The following is a 24,998-nucleotide window of genomic DNA, read 5'->3' as shown; positions in this document are numbered from 1 at the left end:
GATCACATACAGAGGTTGATGTCTCTGAGCTAACACAACCAAACCTCTTAGCTGAGGCAGCACAGGCTCCTGGCTTCAGCTCCAGAGGGCCTGGAATCAGTGACCCACAAAGGGGCATGGGGCCAGGTCTATGTCCCAGTGAGAGGGTGGAGAGGTCCTGTCCTGTGCCAGGCTGAAGGGGGCCATTGGCGAGGACGGAGCTGCCCCTACCTTGGTGAGATTCTCAATCTTGAGCATGTCATTGTTGGCATCACCACGCAGGACCCGGTGCCGTTCGTTGGCCACATCGATGTCATCCTCAATGGGCTTGTTGGAGACGGGCAGCCGCCTGTGGGAGGGGGAGATGGTGTGGGATGGGTTGGGGGCGCTGCGCTGCGTGGCCAGATAGGCCACAAGGTCTGTGATCCCTTCCTCCTCCCAACAGAAGGGACTTGGGACTTCCACAAGGCAGCATGGCCCAGTGAATTGAGCACAAGGCCAGGGTCCAGGAACTCCTGATTTCTGACCCAGCCTCTGTTCCAGCTTATTAGATGATGCTATCCGGTCACCACCCTGCGCTGTGTCTCGGTTTCCCCACTGAAAAATGGGGCTAGTACTCCCCACCTCACAAGGGACTGTCCGGATTCAGAGGACTGGGGATTAATGGCCCCTCTGGCAGTTTTATCTGCACAGGAGTAACCCAGTTTGGAACAAATCTGTCCCTCTGGACCCAGGCTGAGCCATAAACTGCTCCTAGTCCCTGCCTGGATGGGCAGAGGGTTACTAAGCAACGGTGAGATAGGTGGGCTCCCATCTGTGCTCCCTAGGGGCAGAGGGGCCATGATAGACTCCTCTCAGCCCTGCTTTGGAGACCCAGCAACTAGGATAGTATGTTCTGCTTCTGAACCGGGGGGGTGGGGGGGAGCGGGGGGTTCTTATCTGAACCCCAGGAAGGCCCAGAACCTGTCCGTAGTCACCAACTGGGATCAATTCATAGCCCCTGGCTGTCCAGGGGGTGTCATCTTGTTCTGTGACTATGTGCCCTGATCCAGCCTAACATCATGGCTGTCATGTCCGACAGTCAGGGAGAACGCGAAGGACCCCGTGCGCAGAGCCTCCCATTGCCCCCCTGACCCTACCACTCACTGTGGTTTCCGGAAGAAGTTATATTGGCACATGATGGTGATGAAGAAACCTACGAAGCCTTCAATTGTCATGGCGACCAGGCCCCGGGTCACAATGTCCCACTCAAAGGGCGATTTCATTTTATCAAACTGCCCTGAGGGAGCAAACAAAGAATTAACAAGGGATAAGATCAGATCAAGGTAAGAGCACAGGACTTACCGCATTACACCTGAGCCACGCACCATCTAGTATGGCACCCTGTCCCTGGCAGTGACCAGCACAAATGCTTCAGAGGAAGGCACAAACCCTCAGCATATGCACTGTACTGGAGAGATGGGGGATTCCTTCCTGATCAACATGTACCCTGAAGCATGAGGATTGAGAGCACCGGTATTTTTTCCCCAAGATACCAATACAAGAGATTAACAAAGAGACAAGTTTTCTTAAACAAAGTAACTCTGGCAAACAGAGGAGCCCTCCTAATAACGGATAAGGAAGGAAATATTCACAGACAAAATCACCAGTGACTATACTGTTGAAATTTCCCTGTAGAAGGCCATTACAAATGCCTGTAATGATCTCAAACAACACCTAGTTGGTCGGCTCCGAGGCCCCAGTCCTGCCAACACATATACACATGCTTACTTGTGCACACCGAGTGGCTCCAGTGACATCAATGGACCAACTTGCAGGGAGTAAAGTTACGCATATGGGTAAATGCTTGTAGGGTCAGGGCTTTAGATCTGAAGCTCTTGGTCTGTGTATGGAGGATGCTGAGCAAAATGGGCCTCTGATACATTATAATTAAATGCGACAGCGAGAAGCCTACATCTTAGTACGCTGTCCAGAACTAAGTTCAAGGAAAACCAAGGAGCAATGAAAACCAACATTTTCAAAACGCTGCCTGATACAAATGCAGGGCTGCAGACTCTCTGTTAGGAACAGACATTTGTCCAGTAGGTGGAAGATAAGCAAAGGGAGAAGGAGGGTTTAACTAACCAAATTACATTACTGGAGTGGGACTGTGAAATGGAAACATATTTTCTTTCTACTGAACATGTGGTTTCGCTTTCAATTTTGCTTCACTTCTTGGATAGATGCCACACAGTATTTTGGGTGATTTGTTGTCACCTCTGCTAGATCTAGACAGAACAATGCCTTTCCATCTGGACATCCTTCACCAGTAAAGTTGTCTTGCAACTTTACAATATCAGCTATGTGGAAAATGCAAATGATAAGTGCTTGGTTTTTTAAAGGATTTCTCAGCACCTTCTGGAGCAGACTCTAAGATGCCAGCAGCTTGGAAGTAAATATGAAAGCTGTTTGGAAAGGTTTCCAGGGCCAAGTCCAAGAGACTCCAGTCAGATTGTGAGCTCCTTGGGGCAGGGACTGTTTTCTGATCTACGGCTGCGCAACACCCTAATACAATGAGGTCCTGGTCCTTGACCATGGTGCCCAGGTACCATGATAATACAAATAATAAACGACAGGAGGGAAAAAGTTCTGTACAAATGGGTAGTGCTTCCCCAGAGTGACTGGCAGAAAGTCCAGTGATCACTAATAATAAAGACCACGTCTCTGATGCACTCAGTGGAACCTGGACAAAGCTTAATTTGGGAAATTTAGGCTAGTTTCCTCTGGGCTATGCGATGCTAACAGTGAGCGAGATGGTCTGTATGGATACAGCCTTTGTGATTATACTGGGATAGCGGCCAGGCGCCCTGTTCATGCCCCATGGATTGTGCTAGGCGCTGCACAAACACAGAACAATAAGATGTGTGGCAAGGCACTGCTTTTCTCTCACCAGCCTTAGCGTTTCTCCCCTCTGGCGATGGCAGCCTGGGGTAATCAGTCCCACTCAGGCAGGGTTTGCCTTCTCCCTTGGGTGCTCCCTTGGTTGAGTCTCCACGATATACCTGAGGGTAAGCCTAAGGGGTGCTCCTTCCCCACTCAAAAAGGGGAATAGTCCTATAGACCCTGCCCATACCTTTTCCTGCTTCCTTCCTGAGACAGGGTGTCATCCTGTTGTTTGTCCTAGGGTGTCAGTCCCTCCCCTAGCCAGCACTGGGCTTATCTGCATCCCTGGTGGGAAGGAACACAGCCCCTCCTCCTGGAGAAGCTATTTCCCCACTGCTACTGGCCTGGGAACAGCTGGTGCCTCCCTCTCTCTCCTCCCTTTCTCTCACCGGAGAAGGAAGTTTTAAAAGGTCTCAGGCAGCCCTTAACTGGATTCAGGTGTGTCTAATTAACCTGAGGAAACTCCTTCTCAGTTTGTATGAAAAAGGGCCTTTAACATTCTAGGGCTAACGTATCTGCCTTCCACTGCCCTCTCTTGCAGCCGTCCGGCCTGACTTTATCAGAGATGGTACCTGCACTGTTTCCCTCCCCTAGACTGCATCAGCTCTCCCTTCCTCTTTATACCGCGCACAGCTGCCCAGCAGCCACGCTGGGTCCCAAGGACAGCTAGTGAGTATGGTCAGTGACCTGTTGCCCCTTGCCACGCCTTGCCGGAGCGAGGTCTTACCGATCTTGGCGTAGTATTCATTGATGTACTCATTGTAGGCCATTTCCATCAGCCCGTGGCCCAGGTTGTAGTTGGGGAAGATGAGGAAGCAGCTCTTCAGGTAGCTGTTAACAACCTTCAGGTCCTGCCGAAGGGGGGAGGAGGAAGAGATGACACCCCCCCTCCCCGACTGCCTTGTGCCCACTCCTCTAGAAGTGCCCCAGAGACCAAGGGCTGCCGCATGCGGAGAGAGGATCTCCTGCACGGCCGCTCTGACTCGGGGTAACACCGCTGGCATACGGTCTACACTACGGCCCACACAGTGGGCGTGACAACGTGCTCCCTCCCTCCCCCCCCGTCACAGGCTCCCCGCTATCCTGGCCATTGCTTTGGCGGCTATGCTGACCTGGAAGATCACAGGGGCTGGCCCACAGCAGTTCTAGCAGGGCTGAGGATGGCTGGGCTACACAGGACAGGGAAGGGTCCAGCCCTGCCCCTTTCTGGGCACCTACAGGAGCATGTACCTTGTCGTGCTCAAAGAGCTGCAGCAGGAAGGTGGCAACAGTGGCCGTGATGCCAATGAAGAGGTTGATAACGATCAGGAAGACGTATGCTGAGCTGGGCACCTCGAACCAGAAGGATGCTGGGTACATGATGGGGGTGATGGACCAGCTGGTGTAAACAGAATGCCAAGGTGAGTGCATCATACACAGGACTGAGCCCTGGCCCTGCCCTTACCCACAGGCCTGCCCACTCCATTCATACTAGGCCTAGTGAGTGACAGCCCCAAACTCTGGGATCCTTGGCTCATTGGTTAGAAACACAGACGAGCTTTAGCCAATCCTCAGCCAGCTCCTCCCAGAGCAAATTCTGCCCCAGTGAAGGCTGCCCTGAGACAGTCTCCAAATAAAACATATAAGCAACCTCTCCGCCTTGCTCTAGTGACTTCCACCACGGATCTCGAAGCCCTTTACAGACACCGATGGAGCCTGCCTTGCACAATGGGCCGCAGACAGGGGACATCCTTACCCAGATCATGGCCCACATCTGCAGAAGTAGCTTCCACTTGTGGGCTTCCAGCTCGAGGGGTTTGGGCTGGTGCTGAGCACTCAGAACTCAGAGCTGCAGGTGCTCATGTCCAGAGGCCTGGTCTGCACCGGGATCCCTGCCACTGAGGCAGATGGATACTGGGGTGAACTGCACCAGGGCAAGCCCCAATCTATACCAGTGCCGCATGTCTACGCCTTGCACCAGTGGCTTAAACTCCAGCGTACACAAGGCCTCAGCGTCTCTGGCTGGGCACCCTGAACAAGAGACCACTGTGAACATTTTGGCCCAAGCAATTTGCTCAGGACCCCACACAGCCAGATCTCCTGACACTCAGCCCCAGGCTCTAACCACACGACCATCCTTCATTCCTGCAAGGAACCGGGGGGTCCTCAGGTTTGAGGGGATGGGGAACAGGAGAAGGCCCAGTCTATGGTAGGATTGGTCAGGGGGTGGCAGCCCAGAGGCTGACCGATGAGTTGGGCTTCAGGATTTATAATTCTACAGCGACTAACACATCTGTCAGAACAGAAGCCCAGAGGGCAGAACCAACCAGCTTCTGCATCATTTGGCATTTTGCTAGAAGATTGCCCCTGACACAGTGCTCCCAGCTCCATTGCTGGCTGTTAGAAACTCCCCATCTAGCCGTGTGCGTGGTAGTGCTGGGCGGGCAGCCCCTGAGCCACACACTGGCCATTTATCCACAGCACAGGGACAGCATGGGCAACAGCAGTCCAACCTTCCCCCATCGGGCCCCGCTGACGCCCCTCATCGCTGCTCTCCGTTCATTCCCCTCCCAGAGCACGCGTGTCCCCCAAGTGATGGTCAGCCAGGCGGATGTACCCATAGAGCAGGAAGAGCGAGAGGACGGCTGGGAAGTTGGTGGGGGATGTATACGCTGGGAGGTCAAACACGAAGAGGATGATGATGCAGCATGTGGCCGGCACCAGGTAATTCAGCTGGAAAACAAATGCATCAAAGACGAGAGTGAACTGCACTGGGGTGGAGTTCAGGAGGCTGTGAATTCAGAGCCCAGGGAAGCAGGACCAGCGTGGGGACCCAGGCCAGGTCTACACTACAAAGTTTTGATGGCACAGCTATTTTGGTCAGGGGGTAAAAAAAACCCCCACCCCACCCCGAAGCTGAGATAGCGACACCGGCTAAACCCCAGTGTGCACGCAGCTATGCTGATAGACAGGGCGTCTGGCCACTTAGCACTGGGGGAGGTGGTGTTACTATGGTGATAAAAACCTCTTCTCTTAGCAAACCTTGCGTCCACACTAGGGGGCTCTGCTGGTGCAGCCATATTGGCAAAGCATCTGTAGTGCAGACAAAGCCCCAGCTCCCAAACTGGTCTCATCAGGCTCAAAGCCAAATACAAAACCAAGCTCTCAGGCTCTTGCTAAATCACCCCTCCCACCCCACTCCAATAACCTACCCGCCAAGGAAGCTATTTCTCCTACAGGCTGGGCAGGCTGAAAGAGAGCGATGAAGAGATTGGTACAGCGACTTCATTTCCAAAGACCCTGCAGAACCTGGGCCAGAGCAGCTCACACAGAGATCACGCGGAGACTACCCCTGGCCCACCCTCAGGGCACAGCGGGAGATGGCTGCAGGGGAACCGGTCCCATAGCACATTTAACTGCAGACACCCAGTGGTCCTGTTCTTCTGAAGGGGCCAAAATGGGCCTATTTCCCGGTGACGTTTTCACAGCTCATTCCAGCCAAACTCCACTTCCATCGCACTTCTCAAAACTCCCCTTCAGAGATATGAAAATGGGCCCAAGGAAGCGTCTAGCACACCCTGAGCGCCCCCGCACAGTCTGGCCGAGCTGCCCTTACCCCTCACTCCAGTTCTGGGTGGAAAGGCCGAAGGAGGAACTCGCCTTGTTAAAGGACATGGCTTGGAACGAATCTTCCTGCCCGCAGGATGTGAAAGGACATGAGTTCCTCACGCATGGCGCCCACTGTCCCGCCTGTGCTCCCAGTGCTCCCCACAGCCAAACCTCTTCCCTGCCCCCAGCCACCTCACTTCCGCCGGCTTGGCTGCACACTCCCCAGGGCTTATGCCCTAGATGGAGCAAGGGGTAGGATGCAGTCGAACCATCGGCGAGGAGACCACAGCAGAGGCGAGGGAACCAAGATGCCACATGACAAGCGATCCCCGTGGATAGGACAAGGTCCTGGCTGGGCGTAAATGAGGCAGTGACCCTCAGCTGATGGGTGAGAAATGCTCTTTAGACCCTTCTCCCAGGCTGTCTGCTAACAGAGGGAAGGAAGGAGAAGCTCCGGCACTGGGAGAGCCTGTGTGAAAAGGACCTTCCTGTGGATAGATCACCCTCCAGGGACCATGCACGCAGGGTTGGACAGAGGCCTCCCTCATGGACTTCCTGTGTAATCAGCCCCTGCTCAGACAGCCCCCCAGGCAGTCACCCTGCCCCCAGGCTCCTCGCCATCCTGGTTTGTGTGCGGAGGGCCAACCGCCCTTCTTGGCTCTCACCATGTCCCACACGTAGTTGGCCAGCCAGTAGATCACCGGGTTGCAGCCGCTCACGAACTGCAGGTGCTTGGCTTTGGTGGCCTTCTCAGCCACCAGAAACACCACGAAGCTGGCCGGCACGAAGGACATGGCCACAATGATGAAGATGGCGATGACCACATCCGTGCCTTGCAGGCTGCAGCAGAAGAAGAGCGGCAGAAACGGGAGCGAGAAGGAGGAAAGCAGAGGGGGACAGGGTTTAGTCCGGGTGGGAGAACTGCGCCCCAAGTTACTCCACATACCACAAGCCACTGCTCACTTCACAGCTGGGTATCCCTGCACGGAAACCAGCCCAAAGGCCGCAACGTGTGTGCACGTGTGTGTGTGTGTGTGGGGGGGTGTTTTGTGGGGCATGGGTAAGGCTAGTTGTTCGTCATGGAAACAGAGACTTTGGCCCAGATCCTCAGAAGTATTCAGACTCCAAACTTCCATGGATTTCACTGGGGATTAGAAGCCTACATCCCTTTTTGGAGTGGGGGCCTGCGTGGCTTAGTTTTTCAGGCTGGCCAGGATCTCTCTCCTCTCAGCCTCTCGCAGCGGGCGGCAATGGGATGGCACAACTCCTCCCCTCCTGGGCCAGCAACCTTTGCCATAGAAAACTAGTGGGGGCCTCCCTCCATTTTCATCCATCACAAACACATACACATCCCCTCCAGCCAGGCAGGTGCACACCACCCACAAGCCAACTGGTACACACAGGTAATCCAGGGAGAGGCTGGCGCTCGTCTTGTTCATCGGATGGTTGGTCACTGTGATGCCTGCAGCAAAACGTGACAGGAAATATAGTGAGAGCCAGTGTGTAAGAACAGCCCCTTGCACCTCCACTCCCATGGATCAGCCCTGGAACAACCCCTCGCTATCTCAGCCCCCAGCCCCTCGGCTCAGCCCTGCCATAGGACGGGCTCTAACAACAGCTCCCTGCTGGGGGACTGAAGGGAATTCCCTTCCCCACTGCAGAGCTCACGGACCTCAGAGCACTTTGCAAACGTTAACTGACAGGACCCATGTCAGTCTGGCAAGGCCAGCACCATCCATGTGTCACAGGTGCACACGCTGCAGTACGGCGAGCTTAAGGGACATGCCCAAGGTCATTTAGGGTCTAATCCTGTCCCCGCCACCGAGAGACCTGACGCCAATCCCCTGTTCTAACCACTAGACCACAAAGCCTCTCAAGACAGACATGGGTTTTCAAACCCAACTCCCAGTGTGGCAAGAGCAGCAGACCAGAGTCTGTCTAGTCACTAGCCTGCCCATTAGGACATTTCCTCCTCCCCCTCTGTTAGCCTGTGGTTGGATTCTACACCAGAGCCAGAGGGGGGGGGGTTAGCTCATCGATTCTCGTTATTGCTCGTCTGGTCGGAGACCCCAGACTGGCTTGGCCAGCTCACCGTAGGCGGCGGGGTTCCCTCTGCTCTTGGGCAGGTTGGCCCGCAGGATGGCTTTGTTCAGCACGTTCAGGTAGGTGGGCATACTGTGGTAGCCTTTGTTGTTGTAGAAGACCTGGAAGAGCAGAGCAGAGACACATACTCAGCTCTGGGAGCTCCAGCAGGGCACCCTGCTCAAGGAGGGGTTGAGGGAGGCCTGGGGAAGCGGAGCGGCTGGGGCAGTTGGCAGCGTGTGAGCGCTGGCACCAGATCCATCCTGCAATGCCTGGCACATGGACACAGAGTCCCTATGTGGGGCCCACTGGGGTCAGCCCCTTCCTCCCAAAAGCTGCTCTCTCTAGTCCATGGCCCATGTAACTCCACCTCCAAATAAAAGCAAGTTATCGAGTGTTGCCGAGGGGCACTGGAGAGACCTCTGGCCTCTGCTCACCCCACAGGAGGGGCTGCAGCATGTGAAGCTTCCATGGGGTGATCGCTGGCGGGGGTGGGGGGGACGGACACTTGTCCTCCAGCAAACAAGCTTGCTTGAGAGGGGCCCTGGAACAAGATCTGACCTTTTTCCCCTTCCCAAGAGCATGCTGGGAAGCATGTACATCCCTCTTGCTCTGGGACCCCTTCGGCGGGACTCTGGAAGGAGGGTGGGTCTTTGTGGGGGACTCAGCGGGATGGGGCTGACACGGGAACAGAACCTTTCCCAGTTCTCAGAGCACCCCCTACCTGGGCTGTTCTCCTGACTGCGATCTTCCGCACCATGGGTGGGGCCTGGGCGCCAAAGGATGCTGGGATGGATTTCTGGACGTTGCCAACGGTGATCGCTCCATACCTAGAGCAGAAGGGGAAGCAAATGAAAGGCTGGGGCCACCTTCTTTCAGTCCAGGCAATGCAGAGGAAAGACGAGCAGCTGGAAGAACGGCACCTGAGCCGCCCCTGAAATGCTGGGCTCCAAGGGGGGAACCAGGGCCAGTGCTTCCATTTATGCGACCTAGGCGGTCGCCTAGGGCACCAGGATTTGGGAGGGCGGCAGACTGCTCTGGTGGACGTCCCGCAGGCATGCCTGCGGAGGGTCCGCTGGTCCCGTGGCTCCGCTGGGGCATCCGCAGGCACGCCTGCAGCAGGTCCACCGGAGCCGCAGGACCAGCGGACCCTCCACAGGAACGCCTGCGGGAGGTCCATCGGAGCTGCAGGACCAGTGGACCGTCTGCAGGAACGCCTGCGGGAGGTCCACCGGAGCCGCGGGACCAGCAGACCCTCCACAGGAACGCCTGCGGGAGGTCCATCGGAGCTGCAGGACCAGCGGACCGTCTGCAGGAACGCCTGCGGGAGGTCCACCGGAGCCGCGGGACCGGCAAGCCGGCCCTGCGCCTAGGGCGCTAAAAACCCTGGCGCTGCTCCTGGGGAGAACCTGAGCGAGGGCAGGACAACAAACCCCGGCCGGAGCCCCTAGACACCACTTCTGACCTGCGAGCTACTCCCAGCCACCCGCTGCAACCCAATCCCTGAGAGCCCGCTGCTTCACCCTCGCGGCCCGGTGTCACAGCCGATGCACCCCCTGCTCCCTTCAAAGCCAGGCCACACTGCTCCCTGCTTGGCCAGAGATTGCCACTGAGCACCCAGGGGCCTTTCTCTGTCCTCCATTCCAGGGGTGAGCCGAGAACAGGGGGGCGACTGGGGCTGGAAACCGAGGCCTGGTGTTGTCAGCAGCAGGGCATTGGGACTAGCGTTACCTAGCGGGTCTGCCTAGGCTTCAGAGCAGGAGCCAACTCCACCCAAGAGTCTGAGGGTCAACAGGTCCCTGCACAGCACAGCTGTAGCCACTGCAGGGCTCCTCCTTTCCACAGCCCCCGCCCCGAGGGAAATCTCAGAGGACTCAGACAGCCCTGAGGGAGGGGGGAGGATGGTCAGATGCTACTGCCCTCCTCCCGAGGGCCAGCACTTTCCCAGCCTTGGGCTCTCTCTGTGCCCCTAGTTAGCCAGCCGTGAGACAGGCTTAGCGAGTGGCTGCTGAAGCACATTCCAGGGACAACTCTACCAAACAGGAAAGGCAGAGCCTCTGGAGATGGACTTTCAGAGAATGCTGGGCAACCCCCTCTGCAGATCAGCCCCCTACCACATGTCCTAAGCTGGGCCCCACAAAGGGGAGCACCCAGAGTCACCAGCCAGCTTTGAAATTCCTGGCTGTGATGCAGAATTAAAAATAAATAAATAAATAAATAAAAAAATCAACCAGTGATTGTCTGATTGGACCCCAATGGGGTCAGCTCAGCCCCTGACCCGCTCCCTCTCTGCCGTGTATGTAGGGTTGCCAGTTTTGGTTGGAATATCCTGGAGGTTTCATCACATGACAAACTTTAATTAAAGATTTATCTTTAATTCCTGGAGACTCCAGGACAATCCTGGAAGACTGGCAACCCTATGTGTAAGGTCTAGCTCTCCCCCTAGTCCCTCCAAGTGCTGCCTCTTCACTTCTCCAGGATCCAAGCTGACTAGATTACAGCTAGCTCAGGTATGGCTACTGGAGCAGTGATCACAGCTTCCCTTCTGGCCTGCTGCTGGCAATCTGCCTTAGCCCTGCCTCCCTCGGACCCCACCTGGGACACTCCCCCCAATGCAGAGGAGCAGAAGCGCCCCCTAACCTGTGCAGCCGGAAGCGGTCCGACGTGTACAGCATATACTCCGAGACGTTGCGCCCTGTGATGTCTGCCAGGATGTCCCCTGTCACCACCTTCATCTGGGGCGGGTGGCCTCCCACGCCGCTGGGACAGGAGAAGCCCGTCCCCTGCATGGAGCAGGTGCATTTGATGGGCTCGTGGATGATGTGGGGCAGGGACGGGGCCAAAGTGACTGTGTCTGAGGAGACAAGAGGAGAAAGGCGACCCTCTGGCACGCTCGTTCTGCAGAGCACCCACTCTGTGCATCCGGGTGAGGGGCAGGGCACCCTGCAGCACTGTCCTACTGTGACAGCCATGGGGAGAGGGGGAAGCACCTGTGGCAGGAGGAAGGGAAGGAGCGAATGAGGATTTTGGCTGTATGGCAATCACAGGATGCGCCTACAGCTCAAGCAGACACACCGGAGTTTGCTTCAGTCTGACTAAGTCAGGCATCAGAGCAGCGGAGCCAGGGCAGCACAGGACTCAGGAGAGAGAAGAAGTCTGAGGAATCAGCCAGGGATCCGGGCGGGCTTGTCCGGCCTGTGCTGAGGCCCAGGCTGCTGCAGCTTCGCTGCTCCAGGACTGAGCTGGCCAGATTAGAGCTAGCTGAGGTATGGCTACCAGCGCAGCGATCCGTACCCTGACACACAGACACGCGTTCCTGCGACCCCCCCAGCGCTGGAATTCAGACAGCGATGAGCTCCCAAGGGCTCACTGAGGCTGAATCTCTGTCCTTTGAGGTGCCATCATCGTTCATCCTCTTAAAATCACTTCCAGTTGCAACAGAACCACAGGGGTGTTCAGAGCAGGGAAGGAGAATGACTAGGAGCATATGAGAGATTGAAACACCTGGGACTCTTACCTTAGAAAGGAGACGAACAAGAGGAGACACGATACAAGCAGATCAAATAACGAATGGTCTGGAGCAGTGGTTTTCAAACTGCGGGTCACGGCGGCTCTGCCCAGCACCACCAACCGGGCCATTGAAAGTCCCGTCAGTGGTGCTGCCCAGCTAAGGCAGGCTAATGCCTCCTATTCTGACACCGCACTGCGCCCTGGAAGCAGCCAGCAGCAGGTCCGGCTCCTAGGCAGAGGGGATGGGGGCACAGTGCCTGACCTAAGAGCCAGACCTGCTGCTGGCCACTTCCAGGGCACTGCAGTCCACGGTGCCAGGACAGGCAGGAAGCCTGCCTTAGCACCCTCACTGTGCCACTGACCAGGAGCTGCCTGAGGTAAACCTGCGCCCCAATCCCCTGCCCCAAGCCCCCACAAACCCAGGGCTCCTTCCTGCATCCCAAACCTCTCATCCCCAGCCCTACCCCAGAGCCTGCACCCCCAGCCCAGAGCTCTGACCCCCTCTCACACATCAAACCCCTCATCCCCAGCTCCATTGAGTCACGGGCTCCACGGGGTCATTTTCTTCAGCTGGGTCCCCAGAAAGTTTGAAAACCACTGGTCTAGAGAAGGGAGATCCAGAGCTTCTGTTATCTCTGCCTCACTGCCTAAGGACAAGGGGTTGTTCAATAGAATTGAAAGGTCGCAAATTCAAAACCAATACAAGGAAAGACTTTTTCACACAATACACATGTAGCCTGTGGAACTCACTGCCACAGGAAGTCACTAAGGCCAAGAATGTAACAAGATTTTAAAAGGAATCAGGTGCTTATACAGACAGCAAGAATATCCAAAGTTCTGAGTTACTCTAACAAATACTTCGGAGGGGGTATTGAACATCATACTTCAGGGTCTGAGCTGATCTCAATTAGAGATGATGAGGGGCACAGACTATCCCACATCTGCTACGGTGGGGTTCTTACACTCTGAACAGCTGGTTCCAGCCACCATCAAAGCCAGGATTTTGGACTAGACAGACCTCGGGTCTCACCCAGTCTGGCAATTCCCATGTTCCTAAACCCTGTGTGCCCCGTAAAGCTCTGCCCTTCCCTGAAAGGCATTATGGGAAAGTCCCAGACAAGCCTCCACTGGCTGAAGCAAAATGTGCTGCAATGTGGGTCCCACAGCAATGCCAGAGACCTGGGTTCTAATTCCCCCACCACTGCCTTGGCTGGGTAGGGAACATGTTGCTTGGCTGGAGGTCCCTATTCCCCCAGACTCCTGCCAGGCCAGACGTTACCTTTGACAGTGGAGAGGTACATGGTGGAGTTCCAGGCGTGCACCATATCGTCATCCAGGGAGATGGGGTAGTCGGAGGGGGCCGGGGATGGGGGCGGTGGCACGAAGTTGGAGAGCGGCAGGCCCTGGGTGAAGGAATCGACGCACATGGCATCAAAGTACTTGGCCGCCAGCATCTTGGACTCATTGCTGTTGAGGTTCAGGGTCTGCACCAGCTGGTCCAGGGTGCTATTGAAGGCTGTCTTCAGCACACAGGTGGCCCCCACCCCGGAGGGCAGGTGGAAGGTGTTGACGAGCTGCTGGGGGCTGGCGTCGGGCGACAGCTTTATGCTGTGGAGAGGGACGGCGGGTGAGAAGGGTTTAGCGAGCAGGGGATGCTCCCATGGCTCCTCTGGGTTAGCCATGCTCCTTAGGACGGACCTGAGAAACCCTCTTGCTTGCAGGCCAGCCTCCTAACGTGATATTCCTGGATACTGGCTTCAGGGGCTCTGCTCCTCACAGGGCTTGGCCGGTGCCGAGTCCTCCCACTGCAGTGCCTGCCGAGCTGGGGTCATGTAACCTGCTCTCTGGCTTGGAGGCTGAAGGGGGCTGGACGGCACAGGGGAGGGACTAGAGGGCCTTTCACTGGCAAGTCACTGACTCAAATCCGGCCCAGGCTGGTAGCCACAGACAGGCCGCAACGGCCAACAGCTGGGCACCCCACAGAACTGCTCTCTGTAGGTGCCACATGGCCAGTAGTCTGTAGGAGGGCCCTGCGGAGGACTGTACCCTCACTGCTAGCCGGGCACCCTCCAGGGCAGGCCCGGCGTGGTACTGTGTGGCGGATAAAGAGATTGAGGGATGATCAGTGCCAGATTCAGAGCAATGACCCTGCACTGCAAGAAGCATCCGGCCTCCCCTGCCAAGCACAGTCACTGCGGGGCACCCTGCAGCAGTGTGGTTGAACCCCGCCTTTCCTGTGGGCGTGGGGAATAGGACAAGGGCCTAGGATGCTGCTCCCCGGGCAGTCCCAGGCCTCTCACCGGTATTCGCGCCGCTCCTCGTTGGCATAGGGGATGAAGTTGCCTTTGGGCTGGGTGTAGTTGTGATACTGGGATGGCGAGAGGATCAGAGGAGGCAGGTCACCTGGGGAGAAAAGGGGGATGCTGAGCAACCTCCCTGGGGGTGGTGGGTCTCATCCCCTCCCTACTCTGGGCTGGAAGGCCAGCCCTGGGCCCCAGTGACAGGCCCAGGGCAGACCCGGCGGCACTCCCCCACATTCCAGGTTCACTGGGGTGACTTCAAGCTAGTCAGTCCCTCATCCCACTCCCCACTCACACCCAGGTAGCTGTCGGGCAGCCTGGAGCCAGAGATGTGGGGACACATGCAATGCACATGCTGCTCTGCCAGGAGGCAGACAGAGAGGCCAGTGTCCGAAGGGGAGCAAGAGGCGACACAGAAGCCGGGTATGGGGGAGAGGAAGGCGCTATCACCCCTCCCCCAGTCGGGTCCAGCGCCTGCACACACCTATTTCGGGCACAGAGAGCGCCACCGTCATGGCCACGCAGACGAAGAAGGCGGGCAGCAGGATCTGCGAGAAAAGGGCCTTGGTGTTGCGCTTGGCACAGTGGAAGCGTTTGACGATCAGTCCGTGGAACTGGCGCAGCTTGAGCCAGGAGCCCTCCAGCTTAAAGCTCCCCTGTCCCCCCATGGGCTGGTCCGCAGTCTCGGCGTCAGCCTCTTGGTCTGGAGCAAGGGAGAGCGCCGGGGAGTGGGAAGAGAGACACGGAGCGGGTCAGGCTCTCTCAGAGGCCGTCAAGCTCCTTTCCCAGCCCCCACCTCCTCCTCCTCAGGAATCAGCTCGTGCAACCAGTGACATAGGACATGGGCCCTCCGCATGACCCTGTCAGGCAGCATGGGGCTCACCCCGGGAGGGGGGTGCGCGGGGAGAGGAGGCGGGACGCCAGTCCCCGTATCTGACAGGCTCCCCTCCCCAGGGCCAGGCTGATCTCTGAAGAGCTGCAGCTACAGAGTTAAGTCGGGAAATGCAAACCCCTAGATGCAGGTCTCGGCAGGCTGGCGATGGGGAGTTGGTGTCAGACACGGTTTTCTAAACTCACATAACCCTTATGCCAGGTGCTGCCCTGGCAGTTTCAGTGAGTTAATACAACTAACACTTGTACGTACCTGAATGTTTCCCCCAACCCAACAGAGACACGCAGGGTAGGGAGGAGAGCAGCACCCCCGTAAACAGAGAGGAGCCCGGGCAGGAGACAGGAGAGGGTATTTCACAACCCCGTGGACACTGTAAGCAACCTTCCTGTGCAGCAACCCTACATAGCGCCAGCCTCAGGTCACACAGGCTGGCAGTGAGGGAGCCAGGGACAGAGCTCAGGGCCACAACCCCCAGGTCACCTGCTCAAACCATTAAACAACCCCCTCGCACTAGGTCCCCCATAAGAAACCCATAGAGCAGGGGGAGGTGACACCTTTGTACCAGCACTGCAGCCTTGGGGACGTCAGCTCAGAGACCCCTCCCAAGCTCACCTCCAAGTCTAGAGGTAGGAGGGCTTAGGCCAGGGGAAAGGATTTTGGTCTTAAGGCATGTTGGCTGCTCTGTTTTTGTTGGGGGGTGAAGGGGATTCTTTGCTCTTGGTTCCATCGCGTTGTTTTTGTAACCAAGTAAGGCTCATTTTGTTGGCTATATGGAGATCGAGCAACCTGAGACAGATCCTTCGAAGGGAGTCCTGACCCATCAGAGTCAAAATCCTGCTAACACCATGTCACAGCTCCCGTGCCACATGTCAGTGCCCACCTACCTTGGTGCTTCCCCCAGCAGGCCACGGAGACCCCAGTCTCCTGCTCCATCTGGGAGGTGAGGAGAAGTCAGGCCCCTCCCATGAAGGCCTCCCTCAGGGAGACACACCCGACAGATGCCAGCAGGGGAAGAAAGAGGGACTGGGAGAGATGTAGGGCCACAACTGTTTTTTGATGGAAAATTGGGTTTTTGATAGAACAATTTTGGGGGGTGAAAAGTGCCTGCTTTCCACCCGAAAACTGAAACGTGTCGATTGTGAAATACCTGATGGGTAGTTCAGGCGCCACAACATAAAAATTGGGGGTCACCAGAGGAAATTAACAGGCAGCAGTTTTAATATAAATAAGAGGAAGGACTTTATCACACAAGGTACAATTAACCTGTGGAAGTCATTGGCATGGGATAGTGTGAAGCCCAAAAATATAAGTGGGTTCACAATAGAACTGGGTAAGTTCCTGGAGGATAGGTCCATCAATGGCTATTAGTCAAGATGGTTTGGGATGCACCCTCATGCTCAGCGTGACCCTGAACATCTGATTGCCAGAAGCCAGGAAGGGAAGATAAGTGGATTCCTCCAAAATTGCCATGTTCTCTACCCTCCCCCTGAAGCTTTGGTATGTTGGAGACAGGATACTGGGCAAGATGGCCCATGGTCTGACCCAGTGCGGCAGCTCTTATGTTCTTACGCCTCATACTCCAGTTTTTTTCTACAGGCCAGGCTCCTCAGCCAGACCTCATCTCCCATGATGCACTGCCTTTTAGGGAGACTCAAAGACTCAGACTGTAAGGTCAGAAGGGACCATTATGATCATCTAGTCTGACCTCCTGCACAATGCAGGCCACAGAATCTCACCCACCCACTCCTGTAACAAACCCCTAACCTATGTCTGAGTTACTTAAAGTCCTCAAATCGTGGTTTGAAGACCTCAAGCTGCAAAAAATACTCCAGCAAGTGACCCGTGCCCCATGCTGCAGAGGAAGGTGAAAAACCTCCAGGGCCTCTGCCATTCTTCCCTGGAGGAAAATTCCTTCCCGACCCCAAATATGGCGATCAGTTAAACCCTGAGCATGTGGGCAAGACTCACCAGCCAGCACCTTAGGAAAGAATTCTCTGTAGTAACTCATATCTCACCCCATCTAACATCCCATCACAGATCATCAGGCATATTTACCTGCTGATAATCAAAGATCAATTGCCAAATTAATTGCCATAGTCATCCTGTGATCAACCAGTACTCTGAGGTCCTACTCCTCCTCTGTTACTTCCAACTGATGTGTCCCCAATTTATAACTAAAATTCTTGTTATTAATCCCTAAATGCATGACCTTGCACTTTTCACTATTAAATTTCATCCTATTACTGCGTCATTGGAGATACAGCCCAGACAGGGAGTCTGGCTTATGGGACCATGAGGAACCTGAACTACAACTCCGAGGAGGCACTGCAGCACAATTTGAGAATCAAAGTATTTTGGTTCCCAATTTGTTGCTCAAAATTCAAATTTTTTTTGACAATTTCCCGCTCACTTGTGAATGAAAAGGGGCGGAGTTTGCAATGAAGAATTTGGCCAGCGCCACCCATGACCCAAAGGCACTTCGTCAAAGGGATGCGTTCAGGTGCAGCAAAGGACACTGCTAGATTCTAGAGCTGTGTACGCAATCAAACAGACCCCCTCGCGGTACCCACTACCCACCCGAGAGAAACCCCGGAGCTCTCTGCTGAAATCCTGCCAGAACTCCCTGAACTCATGGCTTCCCCGTCCAGGGGCTCCCAACCAAGTTTCAGGGGGCTGCCCTCGCCTCCTCCCTTTCTTCAGGCCTATTTTTCCATTGTACCAGGGGGTCCCAGGATGAACAGGCTCGAGAAAGGACCGCGCAGTGCATGGAGCGTGAGTGTTCAAACAGGTCCCTCTTGGGGGAGGAGAAAGGTGCTCAGCCCAGCCCTGGCAGGATGGAAAGGTCTGGTCAGAGCCGGTGCCAGGCCCCACACATCCCCCACCCCTGGGAATGCTGAGACAAGAACCAGGATACAGCGACCCCCCACCCTTGCTACCAAATTCAAGGCCTGTCATGCAGCACATTACAAACCTTGCAGACTGACGTTATCAGGGTCCTGCAGATTATCAAACAACGGAGAGTAATCCCCATAGAACTCCGAATAAGCCCCACCTTCATCGCCCCGCACGGAGCCCACAGAGGAAGCCGAGCGCAGAGACGCCTGTGACTGGGCCAGGTTGGAGCAGGCCATCAGGTTGCTGAGCTCCACCTCCGGCTTCTCGGGTGCCTCCGTGTCAGGAAGGGGCTCCCCGTTGGCCTCGGGCTTCAGGCCCATCTGGGGAGCCAGCGGCTGCAGCGAGTCTTTCTTGGACTCCTTCATGTCTGGAAGGCGAAGGGAGCTGGTGGGGTTTGTGCGGCACAGGTACAAGGGGAACGTCCCCGGGGAGCAGCCCTACTAGGGCGTTGCACTCACTCTCCAGCAAGAACTCACCAGCTGGGACTGGCTGGAACGCCTTAGCTAGCCACCCAGATACTGAGGGCCTGGGCGTACTGGGGGTGGGTGGGGGTGGGAACGGGGCTCTTCCTTAATACCCTGCAACCTGAGCATAGCAGGATCCACCTTAGCACTTCAGAGAGTGCCCTGGTGCAGTGAGTACCCCAGCTCCCCTCTCAGTGCTGGCCAGGGCAGACCCTGGCCCTGGCTAATAGGGATGAACCCCAATGATATTTCACACTAACATCAGGCCTTTCATCCCCCAGGATCCCAAAGTGCTTTACAAACCTCAGGCTGAAACTACAAACCACAGGACAAAATGCGGCCACTGCTAGGGTGGAGCGTGGTAAGCAATCAGGATGTATCATTCCATGCTACTTTTGGGATGGTGCCCCTGCCTTCAGGCCAAGGGCACTCTCCTACTTTCAGGCCCATGCAGAGCAGACAGGAGCAAGGGTTGCAGCTATGATACAGGTATTAAAAATCAACAGTCTAAGTGCCTGTCACAGCTGCATTAACATGACCCTGGGGTCTTTGCTGTGGCTGGCTTGGTGCTAGCAATGTAACAAAAGCACCTCCTCTACCCCACCCCCACCCCCCAGCTCTGCCCTAAAACTTCCACTCCTTAGTCCAGCCCTGCCCTGCCCAGCTCTATGCATTCACCTCTCTAGGCTTCCCCTGAGCAGAGACTGCCAGCAATGGATCAATGCTCAACAGGGCGAGGTAGCAACAGGGCCGGCTCCAGGGTTCTTGCCGCCCCAAGCAGAGGGGAAAAAAAAAAAAGCCGTGATCGCGATCTGCAGCTCTACCACTGCCGCTTGTCTTGTCTTCAGCGGCAATTCAGCGGCTGGTTCTTCGCTCCAAGAGGGACTGAGGGACCCACCGCCGAATTGCCGCTGAAGACCCTGACGTGCTGTTCCTCACCATTGCCCGCCCCAAGCAGCTGCTTACTGAGCTGGTGCCTGGAGCCAGCCCTGGATAGTGAACTCAGTTTGTTTATGTAAGGCCGCTGACCCAGGGCAACCCCAACTCTCCACGAGCCAGGATACCGAGGCACTGACACACACACCCCTTACCAACATCGCTGTTCTCCAGGGAGAGGTCCTCCTCCGACACCTTGAGGAAGACCTCCTCCAGCGTAGTGTCCATCAGCCCGAAGCTGGTCAGCTCCAGCTCCCCCAGCCTCTGCTCCAGGTGCTGCAAACAAGGAACAAGGGTGAGGGGCGGAGGGAGACCACAGCAAAGAGCCATCCCAGAAGCTCCCGGCTAAGCAGTAATCAGCCCACATGCCTGCCCGCCCGCCCAGCACTCCCTGCAGCACAGGGACCTCTGGAACTCCCCCATCCCCAGGCGGCCAGGCCGGGTGAACGACAAAAGGCAAGGGGCCTGATGGCTGCCTGTGAGCGCTGACACATGAACCAGGAACCTCCAGAGCAAAAACCATGAGCTGCTACAGCTTGAGCCTCGGCTGTCCTGGACTCCTGGCCTCTGTGGATCGGGCACAGAGAGGCACTGGTACCACATTCTGCCCGAGCTTATACCTGCTGGAAACCAGGCTCCTGGGTTGATCTGCAGACCCATCGCGAGCATCCCCCGCGTCCTCCCTCTCACCACCCACCTCCGCCGGAACGCAGTGCTGGAGCAAACGCAGTGCCCACGGGGTGGCTAGCGCTGCGAAAGCAGAGAGCCCATAACCCCATCCTGAGCAACCAGAGTCTGAAAGGAGCAGCACTTTCGGCTGGTGGAAAAAGGAGAGGGGTGTTCTTGTCCCAGCGACCCAGGCCCCTCTGTGCTGCTGGGCTGGGGGACGCCGGGGGTAGCATTGCAGGCTTAGCACAAGCTAGGGAGCCCAGCAGTAAGCGAGGGTAGGGGGAGCTAGGAGAATTGCGGCATGCGGGACAGACTATCACAAGAGACGATGACGCTGGGCGATGCCCCTGTGCAAGCGCAAGGGACACGCTCGGGGCTGGATCTGCAAATGAGCCTAAGGGAATGAGACAGCCAAATCCCTTGGGCTCCTTGGCAAATCCCAGCATAAACAAATAATTCAGTGCTACCCCCACAGGTGCCCTCCCGCCTACCAACCCAGTGAGCACCCAGCCCCGGTCCCGCAGGGCCCTCCCGCCCCCCAACCAGCATGCGCTCAGCCCAGCTCCTGCACCCCCCCACCAACCAGCAAGCACTCAGCCTAGCTCCTGCACCCCCTCGCCAACCAACCAGCGAGCGCCCAGCGATCCCCCACCTCTGCCCCTGCGGCGCCCCCCTGCTCTGCGTCAGCACCCACTGAGCAGCTTTCCCTCCCCGCTCGGTAACTGGCCTCTCGAAAGGCCGGTACCTGAAAGAGCCTCTCGAAGCAGCCCTTCTTGACGGCCTCACTGGGCAGGATGTAGGAGAGCTCCGTGTTGGTGTTGGAGATCAGCAGGCAGGAGGCCACATACTTCTTGATGAACTGGGTGACGCGGGGCTCGGAGCAGGGGCTGGTGGAGGAGTGGGAAGGAGGGCTGTGCGTCTGCCCCGAGTCTAACACAGGGAGGGAGCAGAGAAGGACGGGTCACTTCACACACCCAGCTCTGCCTGGCCTCGGAGTCCTTGCATTCTTCTTTCCAGGTCCCAAAAGCTGATGCTGCTTTTTTGTTTTATTTTAAACTCTGCTTTTTTTCAGTGACTTTCCTGCTGGATTCACAGCTGGGAGCCCAGCCCTGCATGCACCAAGCAAACTGCCCCCACGCTCCCCAGCCCTGGAGGAACTGCCCTGGCCTGAGAAGGGAATTTAGCCTCCACCGCCCATTGGCCTCTCTGCCGACACTCCCAGCAACGGTGCTGGCTCCTACGGGTGCAATCGTACCCAGACCCCCATCCACCAGGGAGAAGTGAGATCACAGAACATATTTCTCACCGGATACCCAACAGTAACAACCTTCCATTGCTAACAGCCTGGGCTGGACTGAAACCACCCCCTGGAGGTGAAGGGCTCCATGCAGCACGTTACCCTGAGCCCCTGAGCCATGCAGCGCCCAGGGAGCAGGTGCGAACTGTGTTGAACAAAAGCTCCTCAATCTGCAGTCTGGCACAAGGGTATACGGGCCTGGAGAGAGAGGGATTAGCCCCAGGTTGCACTGGCTCTCGTGGGAGCTACAACTGCCACTTTTGTTCAGGTGCCTGAGTTTGCCAGCATTTGACCTTCCTCTCTGGGCTGGTTGGTCATTTCATGGGCTTTTTGTTTTGGGCAGGGCTGGGGGGAAATTTGCCTTTGAAACTTTTTTCTTCTCCCACATGGAATATTAGGTTTGCAGCTCAAAATCAAAGCCACTGAGGAGTAGTCGTCCCCTCCATTTTCACAGGAAAATGGAAAGCCCAAGATGCCGACAGGCAGGAAGAACCAGGGCCTTCCTCCTCCTGGCTACAAAGCAAAGACAGGCCAGCTCGGAAGGCATTCTGGGGGCAGAGAAGGCGGGAGCACTCCACTGATCTCAAAGCACCATGCACACATGAAATTGCTTTGTTCAGTAGTAGTCAGTTTCTCCTGCCCCGAGATGGAAACCCTGACTGCTTCAAGAAATGGCCTAGGACCGTCAATCAGTGTTACCGTAGGATCTCTAAGGACCTCGCAATCTCCCACTGCAATGGGATTGTAATAGCATCAGAAAAGCAATAGCCCTCGGAGATTCGCCTCACAGAGCCCCATGCTTCCTGTGCATGGGAATGAGGGGGACTACTTTTCCTTTCCCCAGAGGTGCTAGCAGAAGATTATGCGATGCTGGAGGTAAGAGCCCTCTGCTTACACAGAGAACAAGCACCTGACATTGGGCACTGTCGGAAGACAGGATCCTGGGGTAGATGCACCTTTGGTCTGACCCAATATGGCCGTGCTTATGTTCTGAGCACTCCCACAGGACGTGGGAGCCCCAGGTCCCAGCACTTGCTGTGAATCAGGCACATCCCAGGCGAGAGTCCTAGGCACAGGGCTACAGGCTGTACTGGGGTGTCTCACTCTTGGGTGTTTTCAAAAAGAAGTTGAAAGTTCTTGGTATCATCCCAAACCGGAGCAAACACAAATTGCAAAGCCCGGCCATTTTTCGCGAAATAGGAATGTTGTCTTCCGGCCAGCCCTCCTGAGAGCTACTAGCTCAGCCAGCAGGTCTGATCCTGTCTACATTTCCCAAGGTGGCCTGGGGGGACAGACCCCTTAGCGTGGGTGCGGCATGCCCGGTGACTGACCTGTGCCATTCCTGGAGTCTGACTGCTTCTTCACCACCGTCAGCTTGTAGCCATCCCCGTAGGTGCTCTTGAGGAAGAGTGGGGAGCCGCAGCACTTGAGTTTGCCATGGGAGATGATGGCGATGCGATCCCCGAGCAGGTCGGCCTCGTCCATGTGATGTGTGGAGAGCAGGATGGTCCTTCCTGCCAGGCCAAGGACAAGCGCAGGGGAAGAGTGTCAGGGAGGGGTGAGTGGGGAACGCACTGCGGGTCAGCCCCCAGGGACACCCAAGCAACACACGCAGCACCTGCTGCCAGAAGACAACAACATGTTCTCTACCAAGCAGTCAGGGCTTCAGGGAACGTGCCTCACAGAGCTATTGCATCCACGGGACTCAGAGTGTTTGGCCAAGACAGGTGGGGCAGTCTTACTATCCCTGTGGTACAGCTGGGGAAACTGAGGCACAAAGCAAGACGGGAGGGATTTGCCTCAGGTCTCCCAGCGAGAGCGTGCAGAGGCAGAAATAGAACCCAGAAGTCCTGACTCCAAGTCCTGTGCTACAACCACTCATTGCTGGGCCTATCTCAGCTGGTTCAAACAAGGATTCTTATTTGGTGGTCAGTTATAGTCAGAGTCCATTCCCTAAAATCCAGCTTTCCTTCTCCCTCCAGGCACATGGTCAGGTTGGGGCAATGCTCCTGTTACTCACTAGAGTTACTCCTGGGGGAATTCTGCACTACTGTGTGCATGCATAATTAATGAGCCCTGCCTATTTTTAATTTTTGGCACAGAAAAAAAGCTGCAGTTCTGCCTTTTGCTCACCAGAGAGCGCTGTGGTGATAGAACAAAGCAGCAGCTCCACGCCTGCAAGGGAAGGGAAGAGAAAGAGCCTGCCTTCTTCACAGCAGGCCAGGTTAGGAGAGAGGTGCTATGGGGAGACAGACACTGTGGGGTGCTGGGAGGGTCAGACAGGGGCTCATAAGGGCTACTGGGTGAGGACAGTCTGGGGCAGGGGCTGAATGGGAGTTGAGGCACAGGGCCATGGGGGGAGGGAGGTGCAGGGCCACATGGTGATGGGGGAGGGATGCAAGGCTATATAGAGACAGAGGGGTGGCTGGGTGGGGGGAACAGAGACATATGGGGTAGGGGGAAGTGGGTGCAGGGCCACATGGGGATTGGGGGAGGGGGTGTCTGAGTAGGGATGGAGGGACACACGCACAGGGAGTACAAGAACACATAGGGACGGGGCAGATGTTCCTGACTGAATGGGAAAAGCTAGGGGTCAGCCAGGGTCTGCCTGGGGGAAGCTCCCTAACAATCCCTCCCCACCCACCCCCCAAAACTGTTCCATACTTTGCTCAACCCACACCCAACAACCCTCCAAGTTCACACCCAGGTTCCTTCCCAGCAATTTACTTCCCTCTCCCTCAGCATCTCCATTACCCTGACTCCACACGGCCTTTGCAGTGCTTCTGAGGGTGCAGGAAATATGGTCCTGTACTGTAGTTTAAATGAATTATTACTCAAGAGTTCTGTATAAATATGCCTAGTAAGGAATCTATTTGTCAAAAAACATTTCTTGAATCTTTTTTGTTGCTTGTGTTGTTACAGACATACTTGCTGACAGGTATTTTGAAATAAATGACCAAAAATAATTTAAACTGGTGTAAATACATTGTGTTATTTTGACAAATAAAATATGCAGAATTTTGCAGAATTTTAAAATATTGTGCTAAGAACTTTTAATTTTTTATTGCAGAATTTTTTATTTGGCGGCACAGAATTCCCCCAGGAGCAACTCTTAGAGTGCCCTTGTTAACCAAGATTCATCACCCAGGGCAGTGGCAGGGGAATCCTGGTGTGGAGTCTCACACTGCACGGAATGGACTTGGACAGGGATCAGAGCCACTGCCATGCTTTGGATTGCTCACCAGGTTTGTATTTGAGGATCAGATCCCAAATCGCCCTACGTGCATATGGGTCAACGCCAGCAGTGGGCTCATCCAAGATAACAGCCCGCGATCCCCCCACAAAGGCGATGGCCACCGACAGCTTCCTCTTCATCCCTCCTGACAGAGTCTGCACCAGGGAGTGCCGCTTGTTGGACAGCTCCAGGTCTTCAATCATCCTGGGGACAAATCCGACATAGCTGT

At 55.9% G+C, this 24,998-nt stretch overlaps 1 protein-coding gene across 3 annotated transcripts in view; it reads right to left on the bottom strand.

Annotated features, from left to right (window-relative positions):
• The window catches only part of ABCA2 (ATP binding cassette subfamily A member 2), a 118,236-nt gene that overhangs the window by 9,082 nt on the left and 84,156 nt on the right, over positions 1–24,998 (bottom strand). For 2 of the 3 annotated variants that reach the window (XM_032780148.2, XM_075060485.1), the window contains 18 exons: positions 24,777–24,973; positions 22,866–23,048; positions 20,983–21,167; positions 19,724–19,844; positions 18,245–18,535; positions 14,866–15,084; positions 14,382–14,484; positions 13,361–13,689; positions 11,212–11,425; positions 9,296–9,401; positions 8,582–8,693; positions 7,891–7,951; positions 7,155–7,329; positions 5,498–5,613; positions 4,132–4,279; positions 3,629–3,752; positions 1,126–1,258; positions 211–328 (listed from right to left, as the gene is read on the bottom strand). In XM_032780148.2, coding sequence (XP_032636039.1) covers positions 211–328; positions 1,126–1,258; positions 3,629–3,752; positions 4,132–4,279; positions 5,498–5,613; positions 7,155–7,329; positions 7,891–7,951; positions 8,582–8,693; positions 9,296–9,401; positions 11,212–11,425; positions 13,361–13,689; positions 14,382–14,484; positions 14,866–15,084; positions 18,245–18,535; positions 19,724–19,844; positions 20,983–21,167; positions 22,866–23,048; positions 24,777–24,973 — 2,935 coding nt within the window. The remainder of the gene's footprint in view (positions 1–210; positions 329–1,125; positions 1,259–3,628; positions 3,753–4,131; positions 4,280–5,497; positions 5,614–7,154; positions 7,330–7,890; positions 7,952–8,581; positions 8,694–9,295; positions 9,402–11,211; positions 11,426–13,360; positions 13,690–14,381; positions 14,485–14,865; positions 15,085–18,244; positions 18,536–19,723; positions 19,845–20,982; positions 21,168–22,865; positions 23,049–24,776; positions 24,974–24,998) is intronic. The other variant, XM_075060484.1, reaches the window with a different exon arrangement.

Source organism: Chelonoidis abingdonii, chromosome 24 (genome assembly GCF_003597395.2).
Source record: "Chelonoidis abingdonii isolate Lonesome George chromosome 24, CheloAbing_2.0, whole genome shotgun sequence".
Classification (NCBI taxonomy): Eukaryota; Metazoa; Chordata; order Testudines; family Testudinidae; genus Chelonoidis; species Chelonoidis abingdonii.
Note: the sequence above shows the minus strand (reverse complement) of the source record. Positions and strands in the feature narration are given on the sequence as shown.